This window comes from Trachemys scripta, chromosome 5 (genome assembly GCF_013100865.1).
Source record: "Trachemys scripta elegans isolate TJP31775 chromosome 5, CAS_Tse_1.0, whole genome shotgun sequence".
NCBI lineage: Eukaryota > Metazoa > Chordata > Testudines > Emydidae > Trachemys > Trachemys scripta.
The window spans coordinates 18,163,278-18,183,412 of NC_048302.1; the positions used below are offsets into that span (position 1 = coordinate 18,163,278).

Below are 20,135 nucleotides of genomic sequence, written 5' to 3' on the forward strand. Positions count from 1 at the left end.
CCAGAGCCCGGGAGGGGAAGTGCCCGGCCGGCGGCTGGGGTCCGGAGGCAAGGGGGCTGCCTGAAGCCCATAGCGCTCGGGCAGCTCGGCTCTTAAACGGAGCCGAAGAGTCAGGGGAGGAGCAGAGCCGCCATTTACCCGGACATGTTCGGCTTTTTGGCAATTCCCCCCGGATGGGGGTTTGAGTGCCGAAAAGCCGGACATGTCCGGGAAAAAGAGGATGTATGGTAACCCTACCTTTATGGAAAATGTTTCTCCCGTAAAACAAACGATTACCACAATCACAATCTTACAGAGCTAGCACCTGCTGTTAATTTCACAGTAAATAAGACTTGTTGCTCCAGAAAGTTTTTTAATCATAACATTAAAAACTTAGCAGAAATCCCATACATACAGTTAACGCCAGCTGCCTTTATTGTAATGTATCACGAATGATCTCACTGAGTGATGGACATCCAAATGCAAATGAAATTAGCTTTGCAACCATTCATTTTAAATTGCTCTTGAATCACTCTGAAGTAAATTCCATTTGAGAAGAATTTGCTTCAAGTCTCAGACAAAGAGATAATGGTCCTATGTGTTTTGATATAAGCAATAATACTTTAAGTCTGCAATTCAGAAATATAGTGAGTTATGTGCTGGGCTGATGAGAATTAAAGCTTGATATATAGTAATAAAACTAGTGATAAGGAGGAATAGATTGGTGTACTGAGCACAATATTTTCCGACCCTGAATTAGAGCTGGAATACTAGTCCATAAAAAGTGAAACATACCATAAACTCTTCCTTTCTCACATGTTAATGCAAAAAGTGCTGCATGAAGCACAGTTTCAAAAACGAATGCTCAGAAAGGATATTTTTGCCTTAAATAAAGATTAAAATACAATCCTCCCACAGGTTTATCCTGTGTATGATCCTTAGCTGATGTAAATTGCTGCAGCTCTATTGACTTCCATCGAATTTCACCCATTTTTACTAAGTTTGGATGTGGCCCACTGTTTTTTTCAAAACACTGTTGTAGGATGTTAAAGGAGGGAGGTAAAATAGCATCTCTAAATTCAGCGAAATCATTAAAGTATAAATTCAGCATTAAATTTATAGATTGAAGGTCGTTTTGGTCAATTTATTTTCTTAGTACGAATGAATTGCATGAGTGAAACCAGGTTAGCGTTTTCATTAATCAGGTCTTTTGTCTTGGGAGTGTGGAGCAGTCAATAACAACAGCTGGGTTGTACATTTTATTACATGAAAATAAAGATGAATGTGACATTTTACAGAAGTAAACTCAGTTTGCAATAATTGGGCACAAATGGAGTCCTGTTATGTAGGAGAGCACTCATGTCTGAGTATTTGTGTTTGATCCAGGGGGCATGTTACACAGGGCATTGACAGAATAATTGAAAATCAAGCACACGGTTCCCTTTTTAAAGGTATAATTCTTTTACAGACCATTCTTGAATGGGTATTTTTCCTGGAATGGTTAGAAAAGTTGAGATAAGTCCAGAGATAACACAAAGCGTGCCTCTTTGTTGCATTTCCATGGGATGCATTATAAAAATGTCCAAGGGATGTACTTTGGAAGCCACAGATCAGAATGTTGGGCAAGGTTCAACCCCTTTTACATGTACCACCACAGACATACCTACATCGTAAGAGAGAGACAGACAGACACGCACACACACACACACACACACACACAAATGTGGTGTTTTAAGTCCCATCTAAATTGTAGAAACAGCCATTATTGTGCGGCCTGGTTATAACACAGTACCTCCACAATGGGGCTGAAACACAGTTGATCTTACAGATTTAGGACTGAACTGTATTCTAACTAGTTGGTCAGATAAGCTTTGACAGAACAGTTTTCCATTGAAATATAAACACTTCACAAAATTGTGTTGATTTCTCACAAACCTCATTTTGGAAGAGGATAAAAAGGAAGAAAGTCATGACAGTGTCAAAATAGGACGTGTCATTTATTGCTTTCCAGAGGACTTTGTTTTGAATTTTTTTATTTTGTACTATGCTATCTATTCTAAATTAATGTCAAAATCTAAACTAAATGTTTAGATCAAGCTGAAACAATTTTTTCCTTAATTTTCTTTTGCAGAGATTTTTGCCATTTTCCAGTTTTTCAAAACACAACATAAACTAATTTCAAAATCCTCCATAAAACAAAATTTCCAATCTCTGCCCAGCTATAGTTGTAACTACACCTCTACCCCGATATAGCACAACCCGATATAGCACGAATTTGGATATAACGCGGTAAAGCAGCACTCTGGGCGGGGTGGGGGGGCGCACTCCGGTGGATCAAAGCAAGTTCGATATGACACAGTTTCATCTATAACGCGGTAAGATTTTTTGGCTCCCGAGGACAGCATTATATCAGGGTAGAGGTGTATATTCCAGAATCATGCTACATTCCAGGTAAAATATTGTAGCTGATCCTGAACAGATGTTCAAGGGAATGAGAGGCCAACTTTGTGACCCTGGTAGTCTGGGGAGTAGAGTTTTTGTACCATGTGGGCACCATGAGCCTCCCAAAGCAGGTAATGTGATGGCTAGATGATGGCTACAGCACAGCTGTCTGGGAAGGTAATAACTCACATTCTGTACAAGTTTATAAGGTGTCTGAATCACGATTCTTCTGTGTGGCCTCCATCCACCCCTAACAAAGGGCTGTCCCTAAACAAGGCAATCTAACCTTTGGATCTTAGGCCTGGGCTACACTGGGGGGAGGATCGATCTAAGTTATGCAACTTCAGCTACATGAATAACGTAGCTGAAGTCGACATACTTAGATTGCAGTGTCTTCATTGCGGTGAGTCGACTGCTGATGCTCCCCCGTTGATTCCGCCTGCGCCTCTCGCTCCGGTGGTGTACCGGAGTCGACAGGAGAGCGCTGGGAGTCAATTTCTAGCGTCTAGACTAGATATGATAAATCAACCCCCGCTGGATCAATTGCTGCCCGTCGATCTGGCAGGTAGTATAGACAAGCCCTTAGTGAGACTATGGCATGAATCTGCAGCATGGCTAAAAGCCATTTGTTCCCATCTATACTGCAAGACCAGACACTGTTTTACTTATGTCAGGGACTGCCCTGTTGTAACTTGGTTCCCCAACACAGCAATTTCTACACTATAAATAGATGGAACTTGTAAGGCCTCCGTTTCTCTGTCTGGGGGAGAATGGAACAAGAGTTTGCTTTCCTGCAGCAGGAGATCTAATCACTTCTGGGAACTTAGAAGCACAAACTGAGTTCCAGCTCTGATTCTCACAGCCTGATAAGGCTGCCTTATTACCTCTTAGCAGTGTGCAGCAGACACATGGGTTAGAGACCCTGAATGCTGATGGAGATGAGGCTAGCTTTGTCATATGATTGTTTTCCTTTGTTGACTACAGCAAAATCCAATCATGTTTGCATTGTAGACGTTTCTCTTTTAAGTTTTTGTTCCATATAATATTAACTCACTCAATCATAATAAGCATGGAGGCCTGCAAATGAATGAAAATGCCTCTCTGTGGAAAATGTAAAAAACAAACAAACAAAAAAGATATCTTATCTGTTTTGATTCTCTTAAATGTGCAAATATTAAAAGAAAACCAGTCTAACTGGACAGCAGAGCTTCTGTATGTGTGCTTTATCTGCATGTGTGAGAATGGTGACCGCCTATCTCACAAACATCTATCTGAATGTGGTTCGGATGCCGGAGTCTGAAGATAACACAGCAAGAAAGAATAAATTTGGGCTTGATTGTAATGTAACTTTTGTTAAAATATAATAGCGACGAGGAATTATACAGTATATTAAGGTTAAATAAGAAAACTGGCTCACAACAGGCACTTTATGAGCTACAACTGCTCTGGGCTTATGGAAGGGGGTATATGGTATTCCCTACCCATTTCCCAGCAATCAAGAAGAGAGGCTGAGTTTGTAATAAGCAGTATTAGAAAATCAACTTGAAAATAAAAACCATATTTAAATGCTAGAAATGGGCACCCTCAGCAGAGCAGCCCAAAGACTACACACGTTCTTCAGATTGATCTTAGGAAATAAGGAAGGAAATCTCTCTCCCTCTGTCTCCAAAGTTTCCTCTCCTTTGCCTTTTTTGGAGCTTCCAGTTAGTTCTTTGATAAGAACTAGTTAATTGTTCAGATAGCATAAGTGTTGTCTTTGATAATGTGCTGAGATCTGTTGGTGAAAATAAATACATTTGTTTTTCCAGTCACCAGAAATTAGTGAAGCAATACTTGTTTAATTATAAAACATATGTGTGCTTTGTTAGTTTCCATCTGTCTGCTCACCAATTTGCAAATAAATGACCAGAAGGAAAAAATATATCCTGTGGCAATTCAAGTGAAATGATTCATCTCTAATGTCTCTGTGTATGTTTATCTGTATGTTTGTATGCATTATGAGTAGATGTATAGTAGGGAGGGACAAATTCCCTTTGCTTTAGCTCAAGCCTGCTGTCATCATGAATTCCAAACTTTGACTCAAACTCACGCTTTTAACTTCAGAATTTTTTCACATCTTAGCTCATAGATATAACTCTGCAAACACTGGGGAGAAAAAGGTAGCAGAGAAAAAAATCTAACGTTGGGAGAGCAGGTGCAGAAATAAGGTGAAAAGTGGAACATAAGGTGGTTGGAGTGAAAACAAAACCACAGAGGAAAATAATGAAAGGGGAAAAAATCTAATGAAAATTAAATCTGTTTTTTCATACTATGTGCAGAGCACCTGCCTACAGCAGACTAGCTTTTGGTAAGGGAGTGGAGTCCTTTTGTCCCTGTTATTTTATAGCAGAGGTTTTCCCTCTGATAGAAAAATACTGGTCTTATTCACCACTCCATCATTCAATAGAGTAATGCAGTGGTGAGTCAAGCCCATTATTCTTTTTAAACTGAAACACCCTAATGGAGAAAACAACTACGAGGAGTCCGGTGGCACCTTAAAAACTAACAGATTTATTTGGGCATAAGCTTTCGTGGGTAAAAAAAAAACACTTCTTCAGAGGAGAAAAACCTGTTTCAAATGAAATGAGAAAAGGTGTGTGAACTCATATTACAGATTTGAGATTCATAAATAGTTCAAAAGATTCATAAAACCTCAAATGCTGTAAGATTTGCTCATGCCTAATGAAGATGTACGGTGTAATTCTATACAGCTATGTAGATAGGTACTGTATTATCTACTTCTCCTGCTTCTTTCATCTGTTGTTGTTCTTCCTTATCTGTCTTTCTACGAAAGCAGTAACTGGAAGGAAAGGCTTTCATACCCTTTGTAATTCTGGACACAAAAAATTTGGTATACCTAGAGTAAAGAAAGGTAATTGTCTGACATTTAATCTTCATGGAGACTGACAAGAAGAGGATAGCTAACCTTCTGCAGTATTTTTAGTTTGATATTCTGTGATGCTTTATTGATCATCACCAACGTCCATCACTGTGTATAACGATAACTGCTTCAGAGGCAGAGAAGAGGAGATTGAATGAGGCCTTCAGGACTGTCAGCTTCTTGCTGATGGATCTGTCAATAGTTACTGTTCTCTCATCCCTTTGTCACTGTGAGCATCTTGAATGTTCTTGCATGTTGACAAGAGTTTTGCAAGTCGATGGGAAGAGGAGTATTCTCCTTCAGTGAATTGTCATTCTCTGAGCTTGGTGATTTCTCCTGTGAAAGGAGTGGAGAGATGATGCTTTGCCTGTAAAAAGGGGTTTTATGGAGGAAGAGGCAGGAAGCTGTGTGAATTAGCTCATTTTCAATGTTTCCACTAGTTTATTGGACTGTTTTTTTTTAAAAAATGAATTGTTTTGTGAATTTACTCCTGCTGGATTGACAGCACTAAAGAAGACCAAAGCCCGCTGTTAATCCACATAATAGGTCTGCATCGTACCATTTTGTAACAGTTCTGTGCTCTGTGTGAAGTGAGTTAAGTGGTACCAGTCCCACTTCCTTAGTGGGCATTGGGCAGGTGTACACACGACAAAAAGAAGCATCAGAATTTGGCACCGTTGTTAGCATTCTCAACAGAGAAGCCAAAGAATGAATGAAGAGGCATAGAGTGGAAACTGACTCCTAGGGTCAGTTTCATACTGAAGACGTAGAGGTAACATCCTAAACCATTACTGACCATGTGCGTGCACAAATATTCAATTTGCATGCACACAAAGTGGTATTTGTGCACGCCTATTAGGGGTGCAGAACTGTATGAGTATGATTGCACACGTCTGTGTCTAACAATTATGCCTTTGCCTCAAGTGTCAGTTTAGGTTAACAGAATTTTGTACTGGGATTTAATAAGTGACCGAACCAAGTGCTAAAACTATGTTCTGTCATTACCGTCCCCCCCGAAGACAAATAGAAAGGAGCCATTCACAAACACAGAGTTAGCGAATGAACCAGTAGAAACAGAAAGAGCAGGGTGTTAAGTGGAAACACCTTTTAGGCTGAAAACAACTCTGTGTTTAAAGTCCACTGCAAGGACACTTCCCGCATAATTTTTTCACTTGAAAAGGCACTCTCTTCCCTTGAGCTTTTTAGAAACGCTTGTAATCTTTCACAGCCAGAATTTCAGTTGCAGTAATTTTCTAACCTTTCTGCATTTTCCCTCTCGGTTTCTTTTTTACAGATGATGATTTTTTTCATGAACTCCCAGAAACCTTTCCATCTGATCCTCCAGAGCCTCTCCCTCATTTCCTCATTGAGCCTGAAGAAGCTTACATCGTAAAGAACAAACCTGTGAACTTATACTGCAAAGCCAGCCCTGCCACCCAGATCTATTTCAAGTGCAACAGTGAATGGGTTCATCAGAAGGACCATGTGGTGGATGAGCGAGTAGATGAAACTTCTGGTGAGGCATTTATGTGTTTGTGTTTTCTCACCATGTCATTGAGGGTGCTAAAACATTATTGGGTCTGATTCTCATTTAAACTGGCAGAGCGGTGTAAAATGGATTTAGCGTAAAATGAGAATGAGGCCCAATTGTGTGCTCATAAAAGACTCATAGTGATTTCTCTGCCTATACCGCTGCTCACTACTTCACAGAACTGGCTTCCTTGCTCAGTTCTCTAAGTCAGTCAATTCCAAATTACTTGCAATGTAGTCACACTAGGGGAGCACAATGTTAGACAAGTTTTGAGGAGCTTTTGGAGCACTCTTATGTTGACGGTTTAAAAGGGGAGAATATGGATGAGGAGAAATTACGGTTAGCCTCAGGCAGAGAAATAATGGGAAGATACAATATTCCCCCAGCCAGGAACAACATACTGACTCCAGAGCATGCAACTGGCTGCTGTTCCATTATTTTCTGCAGCCTGCTACATTGACTTGGTACTAGAGAGACCTATAGTAAATCAGGAAGAAATGAAAGAAAGAGGCTAAATGTCCAATCCTAATCTAATCAATGCCAAAACTCCCATCGACTTCCATGGAAGATTAATAGGGCCCTCAAAATATAAAGAAAACAAAGAGGCTTAAAAACTTGAGCTATAAACAAGCCCGTGTCAAAGATGTGATTGTCCCAGTTTGGAAAGACTGGTAATCCAATAAGGTTTGAGTCACGTGCAAGGGAGAGAATTAGGGCTTATTGCTATCTTGATGGCTATGAAAAATAACTGAATATCAAGCAAGAAAGTAGCTTTCATTTGGGAATTGCACCACCACTTGGTCTAATTATTCAGAAAAATAACTCCACCAGATGTCTTGAAAGTCTCATGTGACCTGGGTTTTATTTGTTTCAGCTCATTTATTTGCGCAGAGTTCAAAAGCGTATGCTTTTAACAGTGCTGTGGTTCTCTCAGCTTGAGAAAGAGAAAGACGGTTTGCTGGCGGGAGGGGGGGGAGCGTTGCAGAAAGGAGAATCAGGGATAAAAAGCCTTTGGCTATATTTGACTGTTAGTTGTAATAGGATCTTCCAACAGGTTGAAAAGTGACTGTACAGAAAGAAGACTGGAAGAGGGGAATACTTAGTACATCTCCTAGTATCATCATTCATGTAAGACTGGGAATCCACTGGAATGAACTTTCCCTGCCTTTCAGTGGATTCAGTTTTCATTGCATTTCTTCCTTCAGTTTTATTAGCATTAACATTCAGAAATGTCTATAATTGCTATAGTGTAAAATGCAGTCAAGGGTCACTTTTTAGAATTAGAGACTCGATTCTCTTCTCAGTTACGCTGAGGTAAATAAAGTGTAACTCCATTGAAATCAATAGTGCTATGTCCGTGTAGGCGAGAGGAAAAAACAATTCTAAGTGTTTGTTTTTAAATTCCTGCTCTTAATTGCTTCTGATAGCAGGAGGAGGAAGAACACTTCACATAAAGATGCCAAATCTAGGTTCGCTTTCTTAATGTAGCAGTGGGTTTAAGGAAAATAACTGTAGATCATCTGCCTCAAATGATAAAACAAATCATTTCCTACTCTTCATTACAGGCCATGGGGTGGATGAGCACAATAACAGTAGCAATATTCATTTGTATTCAGTCAACAAACCAAGCCAGCTTGTTGTGTCCAAATATATCTTTATGCTCATGAGTTCAGATTTACTGCTGCCATGGCACATGGAGGTAGAAATTACATCTAGTAGTGCCTCCTTTTTCTCCTGTACCCCAAATAGAAATGAGGAAATATTTTAACCATCCTACTTATGGGCCCTTTCTGGACAGTACCTACCACCCATTTGGGTTTGAACTGAGAAAAGGGCATTTGAACAGACTTAGAAGTCGCTGCTATCTGTGTGAGTATACTTTGCTCACAGGTTAGAAATACTGAGCTAAATATGTCTATGCAGAGCAGAAGCAGAGAAAATGAATCTGAAAATCCCCCAAACTTGTGTAGTATCCCAGCTGCTTAGCTGGAAAACCCATGAAGGTTAGCATGTGTCTAATGTTAACGTCATGTCTCAGCTATGCAGATAGTGGAATCCTACCAAGTAAAGTGCCAGATGGGAAAAGGATACAACATCTTCATTCCCAGAGCCTTCACTAAAGGAAAAAAAAAAACACTATGACAAGATAGAAAAAGAGGGTCTGAGAATATCTGGAATTACAACATCTCTAGAGTTTCAGAATGGGAAGAAGTTTACATTGATTAGGGAAAATAGCGTCTATAAAAATGTTTGGACCAAATATGAGCAGTTGCTAGATCATAGAGAGAGATGGGCTCTGATGTTAACATGGTATCTCTCTCCCATCCGTTATAGATCATCAGTAAAAACACAGAGTTGCTGATGTGTTTATTCTGGTGGCTAATACAGGTGAAAAATCCATTGCAACCTAATCCCATTTTCAAAATCTGATTTTGGAAGATCTTCCCAATGCTGCAAAAGAAATTGCAGCAGAGAATGTAAATGTCCCTATTTTAAAAGAAGATCTATCTGAAGGCTGTGTGAATGTTCTAATTGATGAACAGCCTAATCCACTTCCAAAAACTGAGCTCACAGTAGTGAGAGATTCTACCTTGTGGAATTTCTGCAAGGGGCTACCAAAAATCCTTGCAAATCAGATTGTTAGTACAATTGCATGATAGCCACACTGGAATTGTTGAAATGAAAGCTGTCCTCAGAATCTGGATTTTGCAGCCAAGTTTGGATATGGACATAAAGTGTGATATGACTGCTGGCGCATCCTACCATCATTGGAAATGGGACTGAGAATCCCTGGAAGAGAATTCATATTGACTTTGCAGGCAAGGGAAAACAAATATTTGAGGTAGCCAGAAGTAATAGGTTTAGATAATATCACCTCTTGCAAAACCATTGAAGAAACTTGTCTGGAGCTGTTTGACTTTGAGAAAAAGTTGTATGAGATAATGGGCCTCAATTCATTTCTGAGGAATCATACGATCATTAAACATACTAGATCAGCAGCTTAGTAGCCTGCATCCATCAGGCTAGCAAAGAGCTTTGCCCATTCATGTGTCACTGAGTCACTGCATTGATTACACCATATTTGGGACTATGCAGCCTCTGTTAGTATCCTCCACCAGTGTAGTAAATTCTAACCTGGTAGATATTGGTAACTTCTTGGTCTGCTCAGATGGGTTATATTTGTCAGGCCAAACCCTAAGAAATGTTGTTCTCCCCCACCCCCACCCCCTTTTTTTTTTCTTCTTCATTGAGGTCATTACCCCAAACAGGTTAGATAGACACTGTCCATAAAGCCATATTGTGCCCTTAAGTAGATATGCAGTTGGGGAGAATGCAACGAGCATGTAGCAGCAGGTGTGCCCCTATTCCACGTGCCAGGGAGCCCCAGAAAGGAATTTTGTCTCCCTGGGGCAATTCAGTTCTCCAACACAACTAATGGTCAGTCAATGGCACAAGTAAGCCTATAATAATGAACCAGAGTTTAAAAGGATTTCAATTGTACCACACTTTTATTCTGAATGCTGCTTGAGTTTCATCCTTCCATGTCAGTCATATGACCCGAGTGACTGAGACGTAGGCACATTTCTCTTTGCTGTGGTTTTGCCATGCTATCCCTCAAACAACGAGCAGGAAAGCCCTGCTGAGTTGTTTCTAAAATGCCATCTGAGAACCAGATTTTCTCTCTTAAGTCCTCTTATAGCAAAGCAATGACAAGGAGAACAAGACAAAAAGGTAATGAAATGCAGAAACAAAATAATATAGTCCAATCATGCACTCTTTACTTTAAAAAAAGTAATCGGAGTACAGAGAAGAGAGAAGAATATGAAATAAAGGTGTAATGCTAAAAGTATTTGGTGCAGTAACTTATCTTCCAATTAAAAGTAAAACATAGGGAGAGAGAAATAAGTTTTCAGCTGTCCAGGGACTCTGAAGCTTTGGAAACACTGTGAATGAAACGTGTACAAAAACACTTGTGCATCTCCCTGATATGGGAAATTTGTTTAGCGTTAATAAATGCTAAGGCTGCACAGCATATACTGGGTGGTACGCCAGCAGTGACACAGGTGCAGAATCAGGGTGCAATCCTGCTCCTAACACAAAGACTTGCTGGAAAGAAATAGTAAATGGTGTAGGAGGGTTAATTTTTTTGTAAGAGAAAAAGAAATATTTGTATCTCTTCTCTGTGTAAATTGAGGAAGTTATTATTACAAAGTTGGGGTGTTATGTAGGTGCTTTGCACCATGGAGTATTTTAGAGCAGTAACTAAAGCATTAGTAGTCTCAACTACTGCATATGGACTCAGCCAATCTCCATATGAACTATTGCAACTGGTCAGAGACACTGAGAATAGTAAAAGGTGCCAGGATGTTCTAGACTTATTTATTAAATTAAATTAGCCTGGTAATAGAACCGTGCAAATACACTCATAGTCAATTCCAAGAAAACAGAAGCGTCTTATCTGGAAGATCTTTGAACTCTGTTTTTGATCTTCAGCCCCACTGGAATTTTCTTCCTCTATTAAAAGTTAAGCATTTTCTTAAAGATGTCCAAATGGGTGCTTTGTTCTTCATTAGTGCACAGCATATCTGGTCTCATCATTTCATGCATGCATGGAATGGCAAGCCAGGATGCAGTCCTTTTTTATGGGTTTCAGAGTAGCAGCCGTGTTAGTCTGTATCCGCAAAAAGAAGAACAGGAGTACTTGTGGCATCTTAGAGACTAACAAATTTATTAGAGCATAAGCTTTCGTGGACTACAGCCCACTTCTATGTGCATCCGAAGAAGTGGGCTGTAGTCCACAAAAGCTTATGCTCTAATAAATTTGTTAGTCTCTAAGGTGCCACAAGTACTCCTGTTGTCCTTTTTTATGTTTTTACTCCAGTATTTTGATATTAACACAGAACAAAATAAAATATATTAAAGTGAACATTGGCGATATTTTGTTTTAAGGCGAAAAGATGAAAGTAGGAAGAAGGGCATATATTTAATGTTCTGAGCTACTATCATACTATCATACAAGATAACAGCAAAGAAAGGAAACAAATTCTGCAGAACTAGTGCTTTTGGGGCCAAGGAAATGTCATTGATACAGCACAGGAAGAGCAAGATCATCAATAATCATTAGTGTGATTTGGGCACATTTTTTATTTTGAATTATTGTGCAACTGAAAATGATTGTGGTTAAGGAATTGTTGGTGCCTTTGCTTTTTATGTGAAAATATTTCCCATTTCTGCAGTACAGACAGCAATGCAGATACACATGCATTGAGTCTCCAGGACTTTACATCTTGTATAGTGCTTTAAATCTGTGCAAAGCAAGGTTAAATCCTACCAAATCAAAATGGACTGCACTGGATGCACAACAGAAAATAATCAGGCCCACAGAGAACTTACTTCTGTTTTTTTGGTCTTTTCAGTTTGTATATATTTTGGAATGATTTCTGCAGAAATATCCAGAAATGTTCTATAGGCCCTCTCTTGTTGTACATTGCAGTGCCCCTGATATACTCTTTGTCTCCGTCTCCTTCAACCAAGGAGAAAAGAACATTTGAAACCATTATTTCCTAGTGCTGCAACTGCTAACTAAATAGGTACTTTAGGTCATTTAGCTAATGTTAGTGTTTTGCCTATGCATTGTCTTGCTCAGGTGCACAGGGAGAAGAGGGCATATGGAGTCTGTTTATCCCTTCTTCAAAACTCCCAAGAAGGAGCCCGGCAGAATAAGGACCTTTGAGTGCTAGGCGGGGGATCCCTCTAACTTGCATAGTGGAACTCTCTGGCGGAGAGGAGGCATAGTGAGTCTGAGGCCTGGCCATGGCACCAAAGAAGAGGACCATGCCACTATGGACAGGGCCGGCTCCCGCATTTCTGCCATCCCAAGCAAAAAAAAAAAGCCGTGATCACGATCAGTGGCGGCAATTGGGAAAAAAAAAAAAGCCGCGATCGGCGGCGGCCGTTCAGCGGCAGGTCCTTCGCTCCTAGAGGGAGTGAGGGACCTGCCGCCCCCGAATTGCCGCAGGTGCTGCCCCTCTCCCTTGGCCGCCCCAAGCACCTGCTTGTTAAGCTGGTGCCTGGAGCCGGCCCTGCCTATGGAGTCATTTTGTTTGGAGTCAGACCAGGTCTCCAATTCCTCTGTTTACAAGCTGCCTTCAGTAGCAGGCTCTACTGGAAGTGCACACTTCCTTTAGGAGCAGCAGTAAAGAATGGTTCATAGCAAATGGCTCTCCTGAGCCATTCTGTCCTCAGCAAGCAGAATGGCTCAAGGAACGTCCACTTGATTACTACCTCTCTGCTCTTCTCCCCCAACCCAGATTGCCTACAATGGTAAGGCCAGAATATGGGGGGTCGTTAGTATTTTTCAAAGCTTCTCTTCCTAAATGCTTCCCTGGGCTCTTTATTCACCTGCACTGAACTGGATTCACAAAACTACACTCTGGTGAAAGTAATATTTCTGTCTGTTACATAATATTGACAAAAAGCTAAAATTTCCAAAGTGTTGTTTCTTTGCAAAATACTTCATGTAGTTCCACTTCCATGGATAAAGACAGTACTTCAGTTTGCAGGGCTGTCACTGTGCCATTTTAAGCAAGTACTAATTAAGTGTACATACACAAAATGAAAACTGCTTATTCGGATGTTTATACCACAGCATTTTGGAGGGACTGCGAAAATCTGCATTACCTTCTTGTCAAGACCCCCTTAATCTATTTAGCACAGCTTCTTTTAGATGCCACCAGCATTCCTTATTTTAGCTACTGAACTAGTGGTCTGGACTTTTGACTATTCAATGAGGATTGCCTGACTCGCGCTCCTTTTGACACGTAAAACATTTTTGTTAAAAAAAAAATGTTTCTAATTCTGAAAAAGGTAATTTACTTCAATTCCACTCTAGAAATATTTATTTCAGTAGCCAGAATGTAAGACTCATTATTTCCAGTGTGAAAATAGCTCTAGGGTAGAGTAAATATAAATAGAAAATGGGCATGAGACCATGTATTGCCGTGGCTATAATTCCTTGTAACATCAAGAACTCCAAGAACAGAGCTTAAAGTGGCTTGTCATAATACAATCCCATGATGGACTTGCCTTTTGTAACATTTTGCTTATTATTTGTGTGTACAGATGTTCCTTTTTGTCATCTTCCACACCCTTTTTCACACATCCTTTCAAGCTTATCTTCCCTCCTAAATCTCACTTTCCCTCCCATTGTTCTGGCATCACTTCTCAATTCACTGTATTTTTAGGTAGGTCTCTAAAGGGCAGAAAGAAAAGCTACTTCCATTACTAAATTTCTTGGTATCCCTTATTAAAAATACTAAAGAAATGGCCTCCTACATGAATGGTCCCAAATGCTGGAGTGTTTGCTATTGTGAAGTGTGTTGTGTTTTGGATCATGAGGATAGAATACTGTAGTATTGTTTTAATAAGGGTTGTCACAAATTATAAATTAGGATTGTTGTTTTCATGATGTTATTGTCATGACCTTTTTTTTACTGTTCATGTTCTGTCAAATCAAAACCTTCAGAAATACCAACCATCCTTATTTAGAATAACCATTTTTCAGCAAAATATTGCCAGTTTTCTACTTTTCCCCCTCCAATACTCTTTCCTAGTCCAATACGTCAATGAAGTTTAAGAATACGTCCCTGTATTCCTATTAATAGTTTTCAAATGTTGGCAAGTATGAGCACTATACATAAACTGATGGTAGCACATCAGTAACCATACCAATTTCTGTCCCGACTCCCGTTTGACTGGAGTGTTTGTGACGGGTTGGATCACAGAAACTCCCTTGGGAGCTGCCACCCGATGTGCAAAGACTACCCCTGCTTCTGTTTTCCCTGCCAGCTCAGGACTCCAGCACCCTGTCTTGCTGAGCCAGACCCTCCTGTCTGGCTCCAGACACAGACCCAGGGTCTGAATCACTTGTCCCAAAGCTGCAAGTTAACCTGAAAACAGCTCACAGTAGTGTGCTTGTCTTTAGCACTCAGATGCCCAACTCCCAATGGGGTCTAAACCCAGATAAATCCGTTTTACCCTGCATAAAGCTTATGCAGGGCAAACTCATAAATTGTTCGCCCTCTATAACACTGATAGAGAGATATGCACAGCTGTTTGCTCCCCCAGGTATTAATACATACTCTGAGTAAATTACTAAATAAAAAGTGATTTTATTAAATACAGAGAGTAGGATTTAAGTGGTTCCAAGTAGTAACAGACAGAACAAAGTAAGTCACCAAGCAAAATAAAATAAAATGTGCAAATCTATGTCTAATCAAACTAAATACAGATAATCTCACCCCCAGAGATGCTTCAGTAAGTTTTTCTCAGACTGGACACCTTCCAGGCCTGGGCACAATTCTTTCCCCTGGTACAGCTCTTGTTGCAGCTCAGGTGATAGCTAGGGGATTCTTCATGATGGCTCCTCCACCCCCTTATTCTCTTCTACCCCTTTATATATCTTTTGCATAAGGCGGGAACCCTTTGTCCCTCTGGTTTTCCACCCCCCCCCCCCACTGGAAAAGCACCAGGTTAAAGATGGATTCCAGTTCAGGTGACATGATCACATGTCACTGCAAGACTTCATTACTCACTTGCCAGCACACACATATACAGGAAGACTCACAGGTAAATACAGCCATCTGCAGACAATGGGAGTCATCAAGATTCCAAACCATCCTTAATGGCCCACACTTTACATAATTACAATAGGCCCTCAGAGTTATGTTTTATATTTCTAGTTTTAGATGCAAGAGTGGTACATTTCTACAAATAGGATGATCACACTCAGTAGATTATGAGCTTTGTAATGATACCTTACAAGAGACCTTTTGCATGAAGCATATCCCAGTTACATTATATTCACTTATATTTTTATAAAACCATATAGACTGCACAACGTCACAGTGTTATAACAGAAAGAGAGAGTTTAAACATACATGTCCCAAAACATTGCCAACTAGTGATGAAAAACTATATAGCTGTATTTCTCCTCAGGACTGTAACTCTTCAGTAAAATACAGTGTTTTTTTCTTTAATGCATAATAATAATAATTAATAATAAAACCACACAAATGTTTCTCACACACACACACACACACACACACACACACACACACATTTGAGAGTGCTGTCACTTTAAATGTCACTCAAGCCTCCCTCTTCTTCAACATCACTCCCAGTAGCCATATAGGAACGTCTCATGAGGATGAAGATTGTGTGAGAATAAGCATCATTAGTACAATAAAAGCTTTATCTACCCCACAGCTTTTACAGCTTCAAAACCAGCTGCAGGGAACTTGGCCCTCTGTGGATCATGACCAAGGTAGCAGCCAACAGCAAGACCCCTGTGACCATTTTTCAAAGCGGAAAAAGCTTTCAACTTTTAGCTTGAATATAGTGAAAATAACACAACTGTAGATAAACAGTAGTTTTTAATGCTTCAGAATTGGGAATAGGGAATTGCTGTGTTCTGAGACACAAATTCAAGATGGTGGATGCTTTTGCAGATGTGAAAGCAAACTTTACACTACAAAAATCCCAAATGCTTCACACAGCAGGGGAAAATATCATAATAAAGCACTTTCTAATTACTTCAGATAAATTAAGTTTTATTAGGTTATGTGGATTAAGATCACTGGGCTGGATATTCCTCTCCTGTGGCAGAAACTCACAAGAAGAGAAAGGCTTTCCTGGAAACCATATAAGGTCACTTTTTAGAGGTTCCTCCACATCCTATCCTGCAAGAAGAGGAATTTTCACTCATTTAGAACAGGAGTACTTGTGGCACCTTAGAGACTAACAAATTTATTAGAGCATAAGCTTTCGTGGACTTCAGCCCAAAAGTGGGCTTGTGTGTTGGTCGTACTGGTGCTGGTTTAGCATCTTGAACATTTGGGAGTTTTAAGTGAGGTTATTTGCACCACTGATTGGGGGTGTTACATTTGTCAGGGCTGAGGAGCAGTGATTTATTGAAAGGGATTGTGTTTTCATTTGGATTTAGTTTTTGATCCTTTACTGCTTTGTGATGTGTTTTGACTAAGGTGGCAACAAAGAGTTGAAACCATGAGTCTCAAGCTTGGCACCCGGAAAAATGGAGGCAAACAAAAGTTTTGGAGACTTCTGAAAATTTTCACATATATGACCAAAAAGGTCTATTCCACCTCTTAGTGGTTTGATTCTCTGGACCAAATTCTGCACTGACTTACATCCCATGCAGTCCCACTGTCACCACTATGCTGCCTCCTCCCTCCACTCTCCCCCACTTTGATCATTATTTTATCTCCTACAAACTAAAAAATATCTCTCATTGGTCAGGAGGTGGCGCTCTCACTGTTAGCCTGGCCAAGACCTGAGAACACTTTGGATGTGGGAACAGGCAGTAAATTCCCAGAGCCACTGCATATCTATCTGGTGAAAGTCACTTAACTTGACAGTGCACTGGACAAAAGAACCTTTGAAAGCAGCTGCGTGTCCTTTGTTGTTATTTCTTTCTTTTTAAGTTCTCAAGATTTCTGTGAAATGCAATCCCTAACTGGCAAAAGAAAAAAATGGTGATTTTACACTTCTCCCCACAACCCCCTGTTCTGCCACATCATGGACTAAGAAAAAGGACAACTACTCAGAAAGGCTCCCTAGTGACCCCTTGTGTCACGTTGTTGATTGTCCTTATTCCCACAACTTCTATACCAGTCACTGAACTGTGACACTGCCTCAAAATCATGGAAATAAGGCACTTTTACTTCAGTACAGCTTCTCAAAACTCACTTAAATTAGGTGCTGAGTGTGTGTGTGTGTGTGCGTGCGTGCGTGTGTGTGTATACCCCAAACTGAAAGAACCTTGGTATATATACTTACCTTTTGGGGGGAAAAAATCACATTTATTTTTAATTTTCCCTTCCTTGGTTACACAAATGCAATGTAAACATGCTTTTCAAAATTCAGAAGCTCTCTGTTGGCTTCCCAGATGGCTGCAGTTCAATAGTTTTTTGTTTGTTTGTTTGTTTTTTCATGATTTCCTCAGCCTCTTCTTGCAAAGTGCTAAACAGCCATTATGCCTTTTGCCTGCACATTGAGATTCATCTGCAGGCTCTAAACTGCCTCAAAAATGCTTCAATTTTACATGAGCACTAAGCTGGGGACTGGGAAGCATTACCCGGTGCTGAAGACCCAGATCATTAGAAAGAGCATGTAAATCCTCTGAACCAGAAATAAAAAGTGCATAGATTTTCTTTGTGAAGTCTCAACTGCAGCTTTATGTAAAACATGAACCTCTGGCAGGTTTTTTTCTGGCCTCTTTAAAAAAACAAAAACAAAAAAAACATCACACACACCTCAACCACAGAAAAAGCATTGGGCTTTCTGTCTAGAACTGGAGTAACTAATACAGTCACTCTCTGTCATGCTTTTCCCTCTGAACGTCCTCTCTCCCATGCTCCCTTTTAGTGGTACCAGTCCTTCAAAGTATTGCTAAGGGACCACCAAATGTGACTGCAGTGACTGCTGAATGACAGGAACCCCTGAGCTGCTATGGCTTGACACAAATGTAGATGTGTTCGTGGACGAGAGCCCTGTATTATTTCAGAAATTATAGATTCCTATGTAAGTATAGATGAACACTTGTACTGAGATTTCTAGAGAGATAAATTGTAGTAGGATTATTAATTTGCACCAAGGAGAGGGAAGAAACCCAAAAAGCATGAGCATATGGAATAAATGTGTGAGAGAATCACTCATTTTTGGTGCATTTTGTAGACGTTTTGCACAAGTGGGGTGGAACTGGAAATTGTCTCTATAGAAGGATTTTTGTTGTGTATTTCCTTTGTGTGTGGAAATATTTTTAACAGCAAATAGCCAGCTCAATGTTGTTTTAAAGATCTGCAGCCTCACATGTCCGCCGAGGGGGGGGTGGGTCTGTGTTACTGGGGCTCTTCTACAGCTACCACAGACATGCAGTAAAACCTGAACCGTCAAATTCTGTTCCTGTCTGCACAGACAGTCCCCTGGCAGCTAAGCTGGTACAGGATTTCTGCACAAGGGGGAGGGAGCAAGATTTGGAGAGGGGATGCAAGAAAAGGAGGGCACTTAGAACCAGAGAATCAGGTGCTACACTAGCCACAAGACAGGCATAGCCTCTGCCGAGCATCTCCAGAGCCACTCTGTGACCTGAGGAGAAAGGATTCCTTTCCACTTCCCCTTTAGAATCTACCCCAGCTACAGGGCCGGCTCCAGGGTTTTGGCCGCCCCAAGCAGCCAAACAAACAAACAAACAAACAAAAAAGCCGTGATCGCGATCTGTGGCAGCAATTCGGCGGGAGGTCCTTCATTCTGAGCAGGAGTGAGGGACCGTCCATCGAATTGCCGCCGAACAGCTCGACGTGCCGCCCCTATCCGAAGTGGCCGCCCCAAGCACCTGCTTGGTAAACTGGTGCCTGGAGCCGGCCCTGCCCAGCTACTTGGCCTCTGGATTAGGGTTAGAATTTGTGCCTCAGTTTAGAATTTGTCCCTCTGTGCTCTATGTAGAATATTTGTGAGATCATGATAATAACAAAATTGTATATATTCCTCTCTTTGATCATGATGTATAATATTCCTTTCTCTGGTCTTCTGTAGCAGTCCAGATGTGTGGATAAAGTTCTTCCCTGCCCGCAGGCAGAGACAGTACAGTTAGACCTTTTGATGATATCATCCCTTTTAGACACAGGGTGTTCTTGGCTCCCAGACCCCGTTACCTCTGTCTCGAGCAGGTGGAGCATCATTACCTTTGGAGCTGAGAGAAAGGCATGAACACAGAAAACAATGCAATAGGCCTAATAGCATTTCTGCTCAGGCACTGGTCTGCAGCTGCCTCCATAATACCACCTGAGGTACTGGCAGCTTTGCACACAGAGCAAAACGAATCGTTCCTCCTTTTTCAGCTACAGAAGCCGCCCCGGCCCCTGGAACAGGAAACATTCCTCCCTACCTGTTCCCACTTGAGCAGCAGCAACCCACTGCCCTCAGAAGGAAAAGCTGAATGAGATCCAGCTGCTCTCTTAGATCCTCCAGAGGGATTTCAGTCCAAACTCTGCCTCAGAGTCTGTGGGGCCTATGAAAACTGCCTTTAAGGTAGGGTTACCATACGTCCTCTTTTTCCCGGACATGTCCGGCTTTTCGGCAGTCAAACCCCCGTCCGGGGGGAATTGCCAAAAAGCCGAACATGTCCGGGAAAATGGCGGCTCTGCTCCTCCCCGACTCTTCGGCTCTTAAACAGAGCCGAAGAGT

The 20,135-nt window shown here is 40.9% G+C and overlaps 1 protein-coding gene across 2 annotated transcripts in view; it reads left to right on the forward strand.

Annotated features, from left to right (window-relative positions):
• The window catches only part of UNC5C (unc-5 netrin receptor C), a 354,187-nt gene that overhangs the window by 220,279 nt on the left and 113,773 nt on the right, over positions 1-20,135 (forward strand). For both annotated transcript variants that reach the window (XM_034772897.1, XM_034772898.1), the window contains exon 2: positions 6,636-6,857. In XM_034772897.1, the coding sequence (XP_034628788.1) occupies positions 6,636-6,857 (222 nt within the window). The remainder of the gene's footprint in view (positions 1-6,635; positions 6,858-20,135) is intronic.